Below are 17,614 nucleotides of genomic sequence, written 5' to 3'. Positions count from 1 at the left end.
AACAAGAAGCCAGATCTGTGTGTGAGCCATTGCTAGTTTCTGGGACATCCTGGGAGCTTCTGGCGCCGAATTGCAGCAACAGCGGAAGCAACTAGTTCGAAAGAGGGACTTTCCAAGACCAACCCGCGAGAAAGGAATTTGCAGCGCATCTTTGAGGCAAGCGTGGGGGAGGGAAGAGGTGACAGTGGGTGGATAATACAGTATTGCTGCAAGGCTACGGACGCCACCCAGCGACAGAATACAATCCAAGGTCCAGGAAATGACAGCCAAGGACTCGCGAGGCACTTCGGCACCCGTAGTTCCGCTGCGCGAGGGGCGGGGCTTCGGCCGGGGTGGTCCGGCGCTGTAGTCTTGCGTCCGTTGGGCGGAGTTATTGTCAGACGGACCACGAGTCCCATAGAGCCCAGCGGCACCCGCGCAGACTCGGTGAAGCAGCGCGGATTAGTCCCAGAGGCTAAGGGGCCTTGACTGGGTTGAGCGACGTCTGGAGTGTCTTCTAGAGGGCTTGTGGCAAGGCGGAAGAGGGAGGTCAACATCATGTCGAGGCAGGCGAACCGCGGCACTGAGAGCAAGAAAATGGTAATTTGGAGCCCATGACCCCGCCGGTGAAGCGGAGTATAGGCGTGTTGGAGAAAGGGCCTGGTTCCCGCGCGGGCGCTAGGCACGATTAGGAAAAGAGCCCTCCTGAAGCTGTGGGAGGAGGTAGTCGCCAGGTGGCTCAGTCTGAGGGCGTCCCGGGCTTGAGCAGGTGCTGGAGTAGCTCACCGCAGAGACCGCTGTACAGCTGTGTTCTAGAGCAACAACAGCGAGAGCAGTAAATGATAGCAACTGCCACTTGCTGGTCTCTTACGGTGTGTCAGGCACTGGGCCAAGCATTTTACGTACAGTCTCTCACTTGATCCGCAGAGGAACTCTGCTAGATGGGAGATGATGTGCCATTTTGCTGCTCAGGGAGGTTGTATAACTCGCCCAAATTTATATCTAGGAATTAAGATTTGAACTGCTAGCTCCAACTGCATAACTTCAGGTTAAATGGCTGTCTTGTCTCACACTATGCTGTGGGCATTGTGAGCTGTGCTCTGATACTGATTTTGTCCGAAAAGAACTTTCTTCTGTTCAGTGACCAGTGTGAGTGAGTGGTGCCTCGCTAATAGTAGAAAAGGTGGGCTCCCCTCTTGCCCTAGGAATAGTAGAACACAATAAAGGGGCTGAGTGGGTCTGGACAAGAAGATAACGTTTTTCTCCAACGCTTTCCTGGCAGATACTCCTTTTCTTCTGCTTAATTTCTTTCCAGATTCGCCCATGTCATGTCTTTATTTTGAAGTTTTTAAAAACTGAGCATCTAGACTGACGGTATTGTGCCAAACTGCATGTTCATGGGGAGGCCCAGGACAGAGTGTCTGAAGTTGTATCCTGTTTGGGCAGATCAGGAACTCTGTGTTGACGCTTCGTTTTTTACGGGGTCGTTAAACTTCCTTTATGCCTTTACATCTTACATCAGAAAAAACCACCAAGTGGGCTACAAGGAAGCCCTGTTACTCCAGAATAGTATTTAACCTTTTTTTTTTTTTTCCTCTGCATCTGTTTTGGAAGCTGATGCTAATCATGCATCTTCTTCCCAGATTTATTAAATACACAGACATATTCAGGGTATGTATAAGGGGTAGGGGCTTGGGGATCAGCACTACAGAGAAGAAAAGTAGAATCCCTGGTTTTGAGAAAAATACCAAGTTTAAAAGCAGAAGCTGAGCGTGGTGTGCACATCTGTAATCTCAGCACTTGGGAGGTTGTGGCAGGAGGAACACAAGTTTGATCCCAATTTGGACAACTGAATGATTTAGTGAGATAGAGTCTAAAAATTAAAGGAATAAAAAGCACTGGTGTACACTAGCAACTTCCTGGGGGGGAGGGAGAAGCATTGGTGGTTCCAACGTGGATACTCCGGGAGGTCACTCTCCCTGGGCTCTGTCCAGGTGGCATAGGGGAGCATGGGGCTCTGCCCTGTGATGTACAGTCTCTTTCCACAACGTTGGAGAAGAAGCTGGGCCTTGTGTCTGTGCCTGCATATTCCTACAACTTCTCAGAGTCCTTTGGGCAGTAACTAAGGAGATAAACCATGCAGGAAACAATGTTTAAAAAAAAAAAAAAAAAAAAAGCACTGGTGGTGTAACTCTGCTAGCCTTGGGTTCAATCCCCAGTACTGCAAAAAAGAAAACAAATAGAAAATAACAAAGTGTTGGCAAAAATGTGGAGAAATTAGAATCTTTATGCATTGCTGATGGGAGTGTAAAATGGCACAGCCATTGTGGAACTGTATAGGGACTGGGGATACAGCTTAGTGACTGCATGCTTGTTTAGCATGCATGCCATCCTGAGTTGAGGCCCTAGAACCAACACTATAGTAGAATATTATTACCAAAAAATAGTGACATGGAGCATGGATCATAATTGGAGTTCTGGCTTAGAGTCTCCTCTCTATGAAATGGGTTCAGTAGTACCTACCCTACATTAGTTGAGATCATGTAAAATTCAAATGGCCTTTGTTTCCTCCTCCTATAGTATGAGCAGAGAAATCTTAGTTTTTGTGTCATGCTTTCATTTTTGTATAATTTTTTGTCTTGAAATCACTATTTGTGATACTAGGCATTTAACCCACGGTCTTTGTGCTTAGCTATATCCATACTCCTTTTTGTACTTTTTATTTTGAAACAAGGTTTCACTAAGTCACTGAAACAGCCTCCCAGAATGCTGTGATTATGGATGTGTGCCACTACGCCTCGATGGAAATCTGGCAATTGTACCCTGTAACCCTGGCACTCAGAAAGCTGAGGCAGGAGGATTGCTGAAAGTTCAAAGCCAGCCTGAAGCTTGATCATACACATCCCACTGTTCCACCCCTATATCCTGTCTTTTTTTTTTTTTTTTTATTTCCTGGTACTAGGGATCAAACTCATGACCATGCACTTGCAAGGCAGGCACTTATGCCGCTGAGCTAATTCCCAGCCCCCCTATATCCTGTCTTAACCGCATCCTTATTTCCATCCTTTTGTCTAATAATAGTCTCTTTTCTGCTTTGATATCCTCGTTTTAAAATTCTACATGTTAAGAAGAACATACAATATTTGCTTTGCTGAGCTGACTTATTTTGCTTAACACACAGGTCTCTGGTTCCATCCATTTTCCTACAAATGACATAATTTTGTTTATCTTTATTGCTGATAATAGTTCATTGTATACATATGCCACTTTTGAAATCCATTCTTTGGTTGACGGCCATTTGGCTACTTCCCTATCTTAGTTATTGTGAATTGTGCTATAATAAACATGGATGTGCAAGTGTCTCTATAGTATGCTAACTTTTATTCCTTTGTGTATATATGAAGTGATACAGTAGATGAAATGGTAGCTGTATTTGATTTCTTTAATGGTAGCTGTATTTACTTTCTTTGATTTAATTTATACTCCTGCCAGCAATGAATAACCCCAACATCCTTTACAGCATTAGTTGTTTGTTATTATTAGTGATATTGTGAGGTGAATCTAGAGCCTTCACACTGAGCTACATCTTCAGTTCCCCCTCCTCTACTTTTTTTTTTTTTAAAACAGGGTCTTCCTAATTTAACCAGGGTTAAAAACCAGGGTTTTTGTTGTTGTTTTGGCTTGTTTTTCTTTTTTCCAACACAGGATGTTGGTATGTAATTTGGTCTGGCCTTGATGTAGTTTAGATTGGCCCTGAACTCAGTGATTGTCCTCCCTTAGCCTCTCAAGTGCTGGGATTACAGGTGTGTGCCACCATGCCCAGCAACCCAGGCTGGTTTTGGGTTTGCAGTCTTTGAATCCTCCTGCCTTAGAGCACTAGTATTACAAGAATGCACTCCCATACCTCACTTGGTGTTTGAATTTTTGATGATAGCCATTCTGACTTAGATGAGGTGGAATCTCAGTGTAGTTATTTTTGCTTGATTTTTGTTTTGATAGGGTCTCACAATTTAGTTCAGACTAGCCTTAAATTTACTATGTAGCCCAGACAGTCCTCGAACTCACAGTGATCCTCCCGTCTCAGTCTCCCAAATGCTGGGATTATAGGTATGTACCACCACTTCTGGTTTAAAAGTTTTCTTCTATCTCCTGTCTTTTCATACTATTAGTTATTTCCCTTGCTGTGCAGAAACTTTAATTTGATGGCCTCATTTGTTGATTCTTGTTATTTCCTGTGCTACTGGAACCCTCTTTAGGAAGTTTGTCTCTGGCTTCAGGTGTTTCTCCTATTTTCTTTCATCAGTTTCAAAGCTTTAAGTTATACCTATGTCTCTTATCTGCTTTGAATTGGTATTTGTACAGAGTGGAAGATAGGCATCTAGTTTTAATCTTCTGCATATGGATATCCAGTTTTCCCAGTATCACTTGTTAAAGAGAGTATCTTTTCTCCAGTGTATACTTTTTACTCCTTTGTTCAAAGTAAGAGGACTGTAGTTGTGAGGGTTTGTTTCTGTATCCTCTGTTTTATTCCTTTGGTCTGTGTGTCTATTTTTGAGCTAGTACCATGCTCTTTCTTTCTTTCTTTCTTTTTTTTTTTTTTTTTTTTTGTCTTTTTCCTTTTTATCAGTACCGGGGATCGAACTCACAACTGCCTGCTTTCAAGGCTGGCACTTAGGCTGCTGAGCTAAATCTCCAGCCCCACCATGCTCTTTTCTTACTTTGACTTAATAGTATAATTTGAAATTGGTTATTGTGATGTCTCCAGCCTTGCTCTTTTTGTTTAGGATTGCTTTGGGTATTCTGTTTTGCTTTGTTTTGTTTTTTGTTTCTGAGCAGAGTGTCTCTATGTTGTTCATCCTGGCCTGGAATTCATGACTAAACATGATCCTCTTGCCTCAGCATTGTAAGTATTGTGATTGTAAGTTTAGGCATGTGGCATCTCACTCTGTATCCCAGGTCTTTTGTGGTTCCATATGATTTTCAAGATTGTTTTTTCTAGTTCTGAGAATAATGTCATTGGGATTCTTTTTCCAGTACTAAGTAAGTACCTGCATTTAGAGTCACCAGGACCAGAGGGTGGAACGTGAGAGAGGGCAGGATACTTTTTTTTTTTTTTTTAAACTAACCTTACAACCCCAGCTACTAGAAAGGATTCACATTGGGTTACCTGTTTTGACAAAAATAGTATGGCTGATAGGCTGGGCGTGGTAGTATACCCTTGTGATCTCAACTTTTAGATTACTGTACCAGCCTGGTTTCCGTAGTGAGTTCAAGGACAAACTGAACTATTAAAAAAAGTAACCATGGGCTGAGAGGAGAAACAGGATGCACCCTTCTTGTGAGCCAGTGCTAACTGTGGGCTAGGAGGAGAAGCAAGATGTGCCCTTCCCATGAGCCAGCTGGTACATGGGCTGTGAGACAAGAAGAGTGAACCCTTCCCCTCATAAGCAACTGGCTGATTCAGAGGAATACAGATTTAGTTGTCAGCAACTAGGGTACAAAAAGAGCTTAATACTTACGTTGTTTGATTCACTTTGCAAGCCTAAAGCCAATACTGTAAATGTCTATTTAGGGCATAACAAAATGTACTATAGCAACAATGGGGAATTTTTTTGTCTTGTTTTTGAAATCCAGTATTGTTCTGTTTTGTTTTGCTCCATTTTATTTATCTTTGTTTCTCATACTAGGAATTGGAACTTACAACTTTATGCTTGCCAGACAAGCATAAAGATTGTACTGCTGAGCTATATCCCCAGCCCATTTTGCTCTATTTTATTTTTTTTTTATTCAGTGCTTTCCTTTGATTGATTTTATTCTGTTCTGTTTTGACTTTATCATGTATGATGATATGGGCAGTAATTTTAAAGATAACAAGAGACATTACAGTAGCAATGGTTAATTTCCTGTTATACTGTTTTGTATCTTTTTTTTTTTTTTTTTTTGGTATCGGGGATCGAACTCATGACCTCATGTTTGCCAGGCAAGCGCTTATACCACTGAGCTAAACTCCCAGCCCCTGTTATACTGTTTTGAAGTCCTGTGTCACTTTTATTGTTTTGTTTTGATTGGCTCTATTCTGTTTTATTTTGGTTCATTCTCTTTTTTAAAAAAAAGCGTGACTTGGAGCCTTAGCTCTAAGCAGTAGCCCCCTTTAGTGTCTGTTTGGGGCACTAATTAAAACACCTTCTGAGACCCATGAAGTGGTACATCTGAGGATAGAAATTGGCTTAACTTTCATGCCCAGATTGTTTCTACTTGGAGATTATTCTGGCATAGCTGCCATAATCCTGTGGGTTCTTGTCTGCAAACCATCTTCAAGGGCCAAGGATATAGCTCAGCAACATAGTGCCTGCTTGGCAAGCACAAGGTCTTGGGTTCAATTCCCAGTACAAAAAAAAAAATCTTCAAATCCATTATCTAATTAGATCCTCAAACAGCCCTATGACTAGCATGACATGTTTTCCTGTTATTGTTTTTGTGTAAAGAGATTGAAATTTACAAAGTGAGTTACCTGAGTTTTCACAGCTCTAAAGTAGTAAATCAGACCATCTGACTTACAAACCTACTTTTGTTTCATGTGTTAGAAGGTTCTTTATATTGATTCAGAGTCAGCTTGGAACCTACTTAGGGTTGCACTCTGGCAGCACCTTACCTAGAACCCATTTAAGATAAAAAAAACAACAGAAAAAAATTTAAAAACAAAATTTAGCTCAGTGGTGTAAGTGTCTGCCTGGCAAGTGCAAGGTTGTGAGTTCGATCCCTGGCACAAAAATAAATAAATAATTTTTAAAAAGAATACAAATAACAAGGCTAGAGACGAAGCTTAGTCAGTGGTAGAGTGTTTGGTGAGTGTGTGTGAGGCCCAGGGCTTCAATCCCCAGCACCAGGGAAAGAAGTCTTCTTGAATACTTGATGTGCAGCTGGTCCTCTAGACATCATTTTCTCATTGGAATTGCATTGTATTGCTGAAGGGAAGATAATATGAAATGGTGCCACACACCTGTAATCTCAGCACTCTGGAAGGCTGAAGCAGGGGAAATGCAAGTTTATACCCAGCCTGGGCAACTTAGTAATTTAGCAAGGTACTGTCTCAAAATTATAAAAACAGACTGAGGATGTAACTCAATGCAAAGATCCTGGTTCAATCCCTAGTACCTGGGTCAATCCCTCGTATCACTAGATGGATGGATAGACAGGCTGTTGAATGTGTTGTTTAACCTGTCATCTGGGCAATGAGGATAAGTGATGTTGCTAACCTAGGTCTCATGGTTATTAGGATCAAGGCGGAATTGCAAAGATTCTTAGAATTTAAGTGTTTTTTTTTTTTTTTTTTGTACCAGGGATCGAACTCAGGACCTGGCATTTACCAGGCAAGTGTTTATGCCACTGAACTAAATTCCCAGCCCTGTTTTGTTTTGTTTTTGAGACAGGGTTTCACTATGCAGTTCAGACTGACTTTGAGCTCACTTTATAACTCAGCCTGCCCTCAAACTCGTAGCTATCCTCGCGCCTCAGCTTCCCAAGTACTGGGATTACAGGCGTACTATACTAACAATAAAGTTAATTATTGTTATTTAAAAAAAAATTATTGTTATTAAATGTAATTAAAGGGCCAAGGGTTTAGCCCAGTGGTGTAAGTGCCTGCCTGGCAAGCGCAAGGTTGTGAGTTCAATCTCTGATACAAAAAATTATATATATATATATAAAATGAAAGTAGTCTGAAAATAGAAGTGTTGCAGAATAAACTCATGGTTCTGTGATAGGGAAAATGTGGTACTTAAATTCAGTGACAAAAGTAGACTGGTTATGCTGAACATAGTGGCACATGCTTGTAATTCCAGCACTCAGGAGGTTGAGGCAGGAGAATCACCACAAATTCTAGGCCAGCCATGGCTACATAGTGAGTTCAAAGTCAGCCTGAACTGCATAAGGGGACCCTGTCTCAAAAAAAAAAAAAAAAAAAAGTGGACTGATTGAGTAAACTGATTTTCTGGTCCCATGGAAATGTTTGTTTTAAGGATCATGAGGGCCAAACACTGTGTGATCTTGAGGCCCTACAACCTCCTGTCCCATTACTTCTCTCATTTCCTTCTCTCTTGCTTACTCTCTCTAATGACACTGGCCTCCCAGCTACTTTTCAGACATGTCAAGCTTATTTCCGCTTCAGGATTTTTATTTACACTTACACTAGAACAGTAGTGGTAAACCTGTGGCATGCATACAGCAGCAGGCTGTTTGTTATCATTGAAAGCTCTGAAAGTTCACCATCACTGGTCTAGAATGTTTTCACTCAGATATCTGCATGGTTTACCCTTCCTTACTTCATGTCTTCACACAAATATCACCTTAGTGAGGTATTCCCTGAATACTGTATTTAAAATTAATGATAGCCAATATGTACACATATATGAGCATAAACACCTCCTAATCTCCTTTGGAAGTTTTTGTTGTTAATCATTTGGTCTGGCTTTTTTTTTTTTTGGTACTGGGGATGAAACCCATGACCTTGTACTTGTCAGGCAGGCGCTTATACCACTGAGCCAAATCCCCAGCCCCAAGGTCTTGCTATGTAATTCAGGCTGATCTTGAACTCACTGTGTAGCCCAGGCTGGCCTTCAACTCCCATGGATCCTCCTGCCTCAGCCTCCTGAGTGCTGGGAGTACAGGTGTGTATCACCACACCTGGACTTCTTTGATGGTTTATTTTTTTACCCATAGCACTTATCACTATCTGAAAAAACTATGGATTTCAGTTATTTTGCTGTATGTCTGTCTCCTTCCTACTAGGTAGTCCTTGGTAAGTAGTAATTGTTGCCTGAATTTTTTTTTTTTTTTTTTTTTGTCTTTTTGAGACAGAGTCTCACTGTGCAGTTCAGGCTGACCTTGGGCTCACTTTGTAGCCCAGGCTGGTCTCGAACTTGCAAACAGTTCTGCCTGAGCCTCCTAAGTGCTAGGATTACAGATGTGTGCCACCTCGCCTGGCTGGATAATTTTTTTCTCTATACCATAGCTCATAGCCTCACCCCTTTTTAAAAAAGTATTAAGTCCTTTAAATTATATATTTGTTGTTTTTATTTAAGTTATATATTTGATGCTTATTTTCCCAAACAGGCTTTGGTTCATAATTGAAAATACTGACACTTGGAAAAAAAATTTTTTTTGAGACAGGGTTACAGTTTTTAGTTTAGGTTCCCTTGAACACTATGTAGCTCAGACTGCCCATAAACTCCTGATGATTTTCCTGCCTGAGCCTCTCAAGTGGGGATTGCAGGCATGTGCCACCACACCTGGCCACCAGACCTGGAAATTCGAGAAAGGACATAGAGCCAGGTGTGGTGGTACACATGTATAATCACTGCACTCAGGAGGCTTAGCCTGGAGGGTCATGAGTTTGAGAGCAGCATAGACTACATAGTGAGGTCTTAGGGGCAGAGGAAAGAGGATAGGGAGAGGATGGGAGAAGGATGAATGAGAATACGAATATGAATGAATGGAGAAGTAATCCAGCGACTCAGGAAGCCAATGCAGGATCCAAATTTTAGTCTAGCCTGAGCACCTTAGGAGAGCTCCTTTAAAAATCAAAAGTCTGTGAGTGTAGCTGTGAGTGGCTTAGCACTTGTCTAGCATGCACAAGGCTTTAGTGTTTTTTTTGTTTGTTTGTTTTTTTTATTGGTACCAGGGATCAAACTCATGACCACGCACTTGCAAGGCAGGCGCTTATGCTGCTGAGCTAAATCCCCAGCCCAAGGCTTTAGTTTTAATGCCAGCAGTGCGTGAAGAGGAGAGAGGGCGCATGGAGAACTGAGTTAGGGATCTCAGGCATACTGATTTATGAACATGGATAGATAGTCAGGACCCTGATTTTTTTTTTGGTCGGGGGTGACTGAATGTGTAAGATGCTTTATAGTGTCATGATCTGCATGCTCCTTAACATCATGGTTGGGTTGCTGAGGCTCATGGTGTTTCCACTCCAGGGCATATTAATAATGGAAGGAAAGCACTCCTGATTTAATGCAGTGGTGCCAACTCTCCTGACTGGTAACTGCTGGATTGTCTCCATCCATTCATGCCTAAGCCATTCTAGTGCCAAGCCCTTGACTTCACTAAAAAATCATTCTCCTCCTTAATAGCTTTCCTTTAATTGCTGTGTTTGGTAAATGATCTCTTGGAGACACCCTGATCCGACTGTTTTAGTTGAGTTCAAAGAGCCTTCTGAAATTGATTCTCTTTGACTCTAGTGCACTGGGGTTTTCCCCCTCTTTTGCGGGGGTTGCTTAATACTGCATCTATGGGGAATAGTGGATCGAATGAACATTGGGTGGGAAACCTTTGGCATTTGTCCTCCCAGATTAATTTTCTTAATAATTAGTTGTTTGACTTTGGGCAAATTTTTTTTTTTTTTTTTTTTTTTTTTTTGTCTTTTTCCTTTTTATCGGTACCAGGGATCGAACTCACGACTGCCTGCTTACAAGGCAGGCGCTTATGCCGCTGAGCTAAATCCCCAGCCCCTATTGGGCAAATTATTTAATTGTACTAGTCTCAGTGTTCTCTAAGAAGTAAGAGTGGTTCCTCCCCTTTTTACTTTACTGAGTTAGTGTGAGATCGAAAAGTGAGGTGATGCAAGGCAGAATGCAGTATACAAGGGGAAAAAAAGCACTCAGATTATTCTTTTTTTGATAGAGTCTCCCTGTGCAGTTCAGGTTGACCTTAAACTCACTAGGTTAAACCAGCTTAGCCTCGAACTCACAGTGATCCTCCTGCTTCAGCCTCCAAATATTGAGATTACGCACAGTTGCGCCTCCTCACCTGGCCTTAATTTAATTTAATGTTTTGTAGTACTAGGGCTCTAACCTAGGGCAGAGGCAGCTTGCATGCTAGGCAAGCACTCTTACCACTGAGCCACGTCTCCAGCCCTCCGTTGGTCTACCTGTGCTGTTAATGTGTTTCTCACTTTAGATCTGGTAATACTTTTTCCCTGCCTGCTGCTTTCATTCTGTAGCCTTAATATTTGTCTTTCCTTTCCTTTCACACATGTCTCTTTCTTAGTAGATGGGTAATAGTATTCTTTCTTCTTTTTCTGTTTCTTCTTTCTTTCTTTTTTTGGGGGGCACAGGATCTCACTATGTAGTTCAGGCTGGCCTTGAACTTGCTATATAGCCCAGACTGGCCTTGAACACATACAGTCCTCCTGCTTCAGCTTCCTGATTACTGGGATTATGGGCATATGCTACCGTGCCTGGCAAGTAGTAGAATTCTGTTGTTTTTGTTTTTGTTTTTTTTATCGGTACTGGGGATCGAACTCACCATCGCACACATGCAAGGCAGGCGCTTATGCCACTGAACTAAATCCCCAGCTCCTATAGTTAGAATTCTGTATTTGAGAGTTTGTGTGATTTTAACTGAGGTCATAACAGAAATCAGTCCAGGTCAGTATTGTGCTTCAGTTATGCAAAACATTGTGTTCCTTTAAAAATAAAAAAGAAGATTGTATTCCTTACTTACTCCTTTTACTGGAACCATTTTACCTGTCAAGAGAAACAGTATTTTTTCCTGTGCTGGTGAGTTTGAAGAGGGATTGTCTTCAAGACCGTCGACTTTGCCTTTTGCCTCCTTGTACCTCTGGAAACAGCATGGATCACTGGCAGCTCCACTGGAGCCATCCCAGGAGATTCTGCCAGAGCTCTCGTTCTTTTGCTCTTTTTTTTTTTTTTTTTTTAAACTTTTTATCGGTACCAGGGACCAAACTCACGACCGCCTGCTTGCAAAGCAAGTGCTTATGCCGCTGAGCTAAATCCCCAGCCCCTAGGGCTCTCGTTCTTGCTGCATCTGCTCAAACCAACACTGTTGATCCAGAAACATGGTCTGAACATGTACCACCAGTATTTCCCTCACAACGAGAGATTATCAACTACAGCACATTGGACTAAGTGATCTTCTTTTGATGGATTATCCAAGACATGCACTCAGTGAAAGAGACCATTGCTAACTCTGTGTATACAAGATAAAAAAATTGCTGCATGTGGTGGTACACACCTGTAATCCCAGCACCCAGGAGGCTGAGGCAGGAGGATCTCTGGGAGATTGAGGCTAGCCTGTGCTATAAAGTGAGTTCAAGGCCAGCCTGAACTACATAGTGAAATCTTGTCTCAAAAAGACTAAAATAAAATAAATTTAAAGCTTTCCAAAAAAAAGGAAAGACAACAGATTTTCTGTGGGACTTCCTTTCTTCCTTGTGGCCTGGCCCCTGAGTTCTCTGCTTCTTCTGGGTGAAGCCATAGGAGTACATCTTTTTTTTTTTTTTTTTTTTTTTTTTTTTAATCATTTTTTTTTGGTCTTTTAGGAGTACATCTTAATTATAGGTTGAGGTGTTTTGAGGTGTCTCACCTGCCGACACATAGAGGCTAGTTGGTAACTGCTAAATGAGCACCTACTACTCCCACACCAGATTCTAATGGCTGATCTGCTAGGGTGGTGACTTGGGGTTGTCAAAGGTCCACTTTGGTGTGTTGGAAGAGCAACTGTCCAGGACATGAGGTGCTTCTTCCAGCCTGATTTTTATACAGAGTCTGGCTGTAGGCTTGGCCAGTTGACCTTGGGGAGCCACATGCCCTGGCTACTCCATGGAAAAGATGTGCTTTCCCCTGCAGACACAGGTGACCTTTCTTTGAATCTTGACAGTTGTATCACCAGGCGTGGTAGTGATGCATGCCTATAATCCCAGCACTAGGAAGGTTGAGGCAGAAGGATTGTCATGAGTTCAAAGCCAGCCTGGGCGACATAGTGAGTTCAAGGCCAGCCTGCACTACATAAGGGGACCTTGTCTCAAAAAAACCCAACCAAACAAAAAAAGTTGCATCAAGGCCAGTCCTGATTGTCACCTCATTTTCTGTTTGTGTTACTTGGCTCTGATTGCCTTTTGAATCTCTTTTAGAGCTCTGAACTCTTCACCCTGACCTATGGGGCTCTTGTCACCCAGCTATGCAAAGACTATGAAAATGATGAAGATGTGAATAAACAGCTGGACAAAATGTGAGTGAGCACCTTTGTAGGAGTGAAAAGAGGTGCTCCCGGGCACTCTTGAGTCTTCATTGTATTTTACAGCCCTCCACAGTGTCCTGTCGAAGGGGTAGAGTTGCCACTGGGTGCATTCATTGGGATGTTTTGTGGTTATTCCCAGTTCCCCCTTACTAATAATAGCCTTATGTTCAAACATAAGACATTTAGAGCTCATAATGTTCTGTTCTTTTCCTTCCAGGGGCTATAACATAGGAGTCCGACTGATTGAAGATTTTTTGGCACGGTCAAATGTTGGCAGATGCCATGACTTTCGGGAAACTGCAGATGTCATCGCCAAGGTCATTATCCTGGGCCACCTGGCCATGCTGAAAGATTGCCCCTGGGAAGCACTGCTTCCTATGTCAGTGTCACCTTTAGGCTTGTAATCTCCCGAAAGACTGAGTAGGCAGGTGTTGGGGTCCAAGAAGCTTTCCTGGTGACTGGGAGTAACAGATTATGAGAAAGGGAAGCATGATTGGGGTCATCCCTATGGATTAAAGCCCCACGGGAATTAAAGACGAGATCTCCTCCACTGTGAAGGCATAGCAGAGCAACGTGAGGGTTACAGTGCAGATGGAGGCTGGGTATGGTGATGCACACCTGTAATCCTGGCTTTCTGGAGACTTGAGATAGGAAGAGTTCTGTGAGTTTGAAGACAGCGGGGGTTATGTAGCTTGCTCAGAAAAAGAAAAAATGTCAATACAAAACAAACCAAAAACAAAACGAAAGAGAATACAAATGGAGCTGGGCACAAGTGGTACGTATTTGTAATCCCAGCACTGAGACTGAAGCAGGAAGATTGCAAGGTTTGAGTCCCGCATGGACAATTTAAGGAAACCTTGCCTTAAATAAAAAATTTTAAAAAGGCTAGGGGCTGGGGATATAGCTCAGTGGTAGGATTCCTGGTACCACAAAACAAAAACAAAAATAAAAAAAGACACAGATAGAAGGGAACTTTAGTGGAACACTTGCCCAGCACATGTGAGACTCTGGTTCATCCTTAGCACAGCAGAACAACAACAAAGATACAGACTATAAACATTCCTGACTTCACGTTTTGGTTTGGTATTTATCAACTGGATTCTTAGGTAACTCCTTGTACTTTTTATTTTTTGATGCATTGGAATTAAACCCAGGACCTTAGTGTTGAGCTAGCTTCCTAGGGCTTTTTATGTTTTATTTGGAGATAGGGTCTGCTGGAGTTGCCCAAGCCAGGCTTGTGATCCTTCTGCTTCGTCCTCTCAGAATGCTGGGATTATAGGCACCACTATGCCTGGCAACTTTTTTTTTTTTTTAAATCGGTACCGGGGATTGAACTCACGACCACTTGCTTACAAGGCAGGTGCTTGTGCTGCTGAGCTAAATCCCCAGCCCTTGCCTGGCAACTTTCAACTTCTTTGATTACTAGTTGCTTCACTTTTGGAGAAAATAAGAGCTACTTTACATGATTTTTGTAGAGTGAATGAATTATGGACATAAGCATTCAGGTAAAATGAATGCACTTAGCATAGTGTTGTACGTATCATAAATGTTTACTGCTAATATTAGTGTTCTTTTATCATAGTGCTAGTAAACAATACCTGCAGTTACCTCAAGGATGGTGCTGTTAGTAGTAGGCATGCTGGCTCTGCGCACATCCGAAGACAGGTGATAGAGGAGCAAGCTTTGTGAGGGTTTAGAGTGAAGAGGGGGGCAGGGAAGGTGTCCAGGTGACCGGTTCACTTTTTTGAAGGTGGGTTCAGGCGGCACCCATGGGCTGGGGAGGTTCAGGCCTCTGCTCAGATGGTGGCTCAGGGCAGCTGACCCTGGAAGCTTGGTGCTCCACTCCACTGAGAGGCACTGGCAGAGAGGGAGCTGGTGCCTAGTTATGAGCTCCTGAAGGACAATTCAGAATCATGCGCAGATGCTGCTTCTGTTGTGCGTGAATATCTAGAACTTCATCGCATTTCAGAGGCCACAGTTCTTTTCCTTAGCCGCTTGTGTCCCCCCGCCTTGCCTGTACAGTTCCTGCTGTCCTTCCCTGTAGTGCTATTGTGTGTTCCCTGACAGGTGGCGTTCAAGATGTACTTGGGCATCACTCCAAGCATCACTAATTGGAGCCCAGCTGGTGATGAATTCTCCCTCATTTTAGAAAATAACCCCTTGGTGGACTTTGTGGAACTTCCTGATAACCACTCATCCCTTATTTATTCCAATCTCTTGTGTGGGGTATTGCGGGGAGCCTTGGAAATGGTAAGTGTAGCTCATTCCTTCTGCAACACTGAAATATAGTAGGGGCTTCATAAATGTTTGAATGAGAGGGAGAAAAGGAGGGCTTCAGCTCATCCCTGACCTTTGTTCCCTGAAGTGGCCATGCCGCTAAGACCCAAGTTAGGCATCTCTGCATGGAGCTGATCATCCCTGCTAGGCTGAGAAGTGGTATTGTCAAACCCTACAGCCTTAGGGACATCCTTTCCAAGACTGGCTTCCCTGGTGACAGCCTCATTCTTTTTTTTTTTTTTTAATTTTATTTAAGGAGAAAAGAAAAAAAAAAAAAAAAGCAGGGAAAGGGTACAAGTTATACAGATTTACAGAAAAAAAAATGAACAGTAGGAAATCACTAGTTAATGGATTATATATTGTCATCTTAGAAATAATTGTTCAAGTCACAAAATTAAAGCTTGTAAAGTGGGCATTCCATCAATGATACTGCAAACAGTTCTGTTCATTGATCCAATAAAACTCTGTGATATCATTTTCTATCTTATACACTTAAATATACATGCAGTTATATAGTTTGGAGCACTTTCTTTTCCTCTCTTTTGTATAATGACTATTACACATTTTGGGTTTCATTGCTCCCACGGTTCTTATGACAGCCTCATTCTTGAATTTCTTCTTGTGGGCTGGGAGAAACTTTTCTGCAGTGGAGCATTTGAGCTGGCAGTCCTGTCCTTGTGAGAAACAGCTCTTCTGTCTGCTGTATATGTATCGGTTACATCCCCGTCCCCAGGGGTGTCTATGGCCAGGCCTCTGCCGCTTCATTTCCCACTCTTCCTCCAGGTCCAAATGGCAGTGGAGGCCAAGTTTGTCCAGGACACCCTGAAAGGAGATGGTGTAACAGAAATCCGGATGAGGTTCATCAGGAGGATTGAAGACAATCTCCCAGCTGGAGAAGAGTGACCGTTCTGGACTGGAGAGTAGCCAGCAAGACACTTGTTGAGTGCCCTCTGCCTCTAAAACTCAGTGACTCTAACACAGATGTTATATATTCTAACCTTGTTTCCATTTTCCATGCTAATAAAGAGCAGACTGATACAGTCCAGTTTGCCTAGAAGTGTACACATTCAGGAGGGGAATTCTTTGTTCCCTTTCCCTTAAAATGGGCTGGATGTAATCATTGCTGGTTGGATTAGAAAGAGCTCAAAGCATTTTACATTCCTGTGAATTTTCCAGAGCAAACCTACTTCAACCCCATTAAGAAATAAGCCTGAGCTGGGTGTGGTGGCTCACGCCTGTAATCCCAGCACTGGGAGGCTGAGGCAGTAGGATCACAAGATTGAGCTCAGTCTGGGCAGGTTAGTAATTTAGTGAGAACCTGTCTCAAAATAATAAACAGGGCTGTGGATGTAACTCAGTGCAAAGCCCTGGTTTCAGTCCCCTGTACTGGGGGGAAAAAGAGTGGTAAGCCTGGCACATTTACCCCTGAACCTTTATCAAGCTCTTGGCAAATGGCTGTAGGGAATCTGGGGGCTTGGGTGAAGGGCTGGGAGAGGGTGGATGGGATTACTAGCTGTCCTGTGATATGCTGTAGCGTTTGGCAGGACCTGAGAGCCAGTCATGCCGGAAACACCAGTTTCTGGGAAGCCACCCAGGTCTCATTCCTCCTTGCTGTTTGGAGGCAGTATCTCCTCTTTTTACAGAGGGTTCATCCTTTTTTCTTAAAATTCTTCAATAAAGACACATTCTTGAATGAAATCCCAATAATGTCTTCTTTTCCTTCTGCTCAGCCATGAAAGGTTTGACTAGAACGCTGGAGTACCACTTTCTGAGCACTTATTATCAGACAGTGCTGAACGCTTTGTGTTATCTGGTTGGCAACAATTCCATTTCCATAGGAGAGGCCACAAAGTTGCCTAAGGTCATAAACCTGTTAAATGGAGATGCCATGGTTCAGAATTGGCCAAACTTAAAATGCCTAAGTGATGCTTTTTTTTTTTTTAAATGGTGATGCTCTTTGAAACCTGGTCAGCACTTCAGGAGAGAGAGGATACAGGTCTACAGCTCCCTCTCCATGCCTTACATGGAGCTTGGGGTAGCGTTTTATTTAAGTTACTTTTGAGATGAGGTCTTAGTGTGTAGCCCAGCCTGACCAACTCGAAATCCTCCTTCCTCAGACACCTAAGTGCCTGGGTTACAGTCGTGTACTGTGCCCAACTTGGGGTAGCTTTTAAAGGGAGGAAGCACAAGTTATGTTAATACTGCTCTTAGGGTCAGCCTAGGGCCTTTAGGGGAGCCAGGTTGAGGGGAGCCAGCTATAGCATATTGTACTTGAAGTGTGCAAGACCAGTGTTCAGAGACCTGGTAAGAGGGCAGTTTG

At 42.8% G+C, this 17,614-nt stretch overlaps 1 protein-coding gene and 1 non-coding gene across 3 annotated transcripts; both read left to right on the top strand.

Annotated features, from left to right (window-relative positions):
• Positions 1-372: 372 nt before the first annotated feature.
• Trappc3 (trafficking protein particle complex subunit 3) lies at positions 373-16,992 on the top strand. Of its 2 annotated transcripts, XM_063236076.1 has the most exons (6): positions 391-579; positions 7,320-7,349; positions 12,911-13,008; positions 13,235-13,334; positions 15,085-15,267; positions 16,078-16,992. In XM_063236076.1, exons 1-6 carry the CDS (start codon positions 538-540, stop codon positions 16,195-16,197), a joined length of 573 nt encoding a protein of 190 aa, XP_063092146.1. In that variant the 5' UTR covers positions 391-537; the 3' UTR covers positions 16,198-16,992. The 2 variants fall into 2 exon arrangements, with proteins under 2 accessions (XP_003471389.1, XP_063092146.1); XM_003471341.5 differs by lacking the exon at positions 7,320-7,349 and having other exon boundaries at positions 373-579.
• LOC111757253 (small nucleolar RNA SNORA73 family) lies at positions 1,928-2,131 on the top strand. The gene has a single exon (XR_002791626.1). It is a non-coding gene; the product is annotated as a small nucleolar RNA SNORA73 family (small nucleolar RNA).
• Positions 16,993-17,614: the final 622 nt, after the last annotated feature.

Source organism: Cavia porcellus, unplaced genomic scaffold, assembly GCF_034190915.1.
Source record: "Cavia porcellus strain 051 isolate PalLab524CR breed Dunkin Hartley unplaced genomic scaffold, mCavPor4.1 scaffold_25, whole genome shotgun sequence".
Lineage (NCBI taxonomy): Eukaryota > Metazoa > Chordata > Mammalia > Rodentia > Caviidae > Cavia > Cavia porcellus.
This window is presented reverse-complemented; position numbering and strand designations above follow the sequence as displayed.

Bases quoted from the DNA above. Each gene is read 5' to 3' on its own strand.
- Trappc3 (XM_063236076.1), top strand. From the start codon at position 538: ATGTCGAGGCAGGCGAACCGCGGCACTGAGAGCAAGAAAATG. The intron at 580-7,319 runs GTAATTTGGAGC...TTTTTGTACCAG, and splicing joins GCACTGAGAGCAAGAAAATG to GGATCGAACTCAGGACCTGG. The intron at 15,268-16,077 runs GTAAGTGTAGCT...CTCTTCCTCCAG, and splicing joins TGCGGGGAGCCTTGGAAATG to GTCCAAATGGCAGTGGAGGC.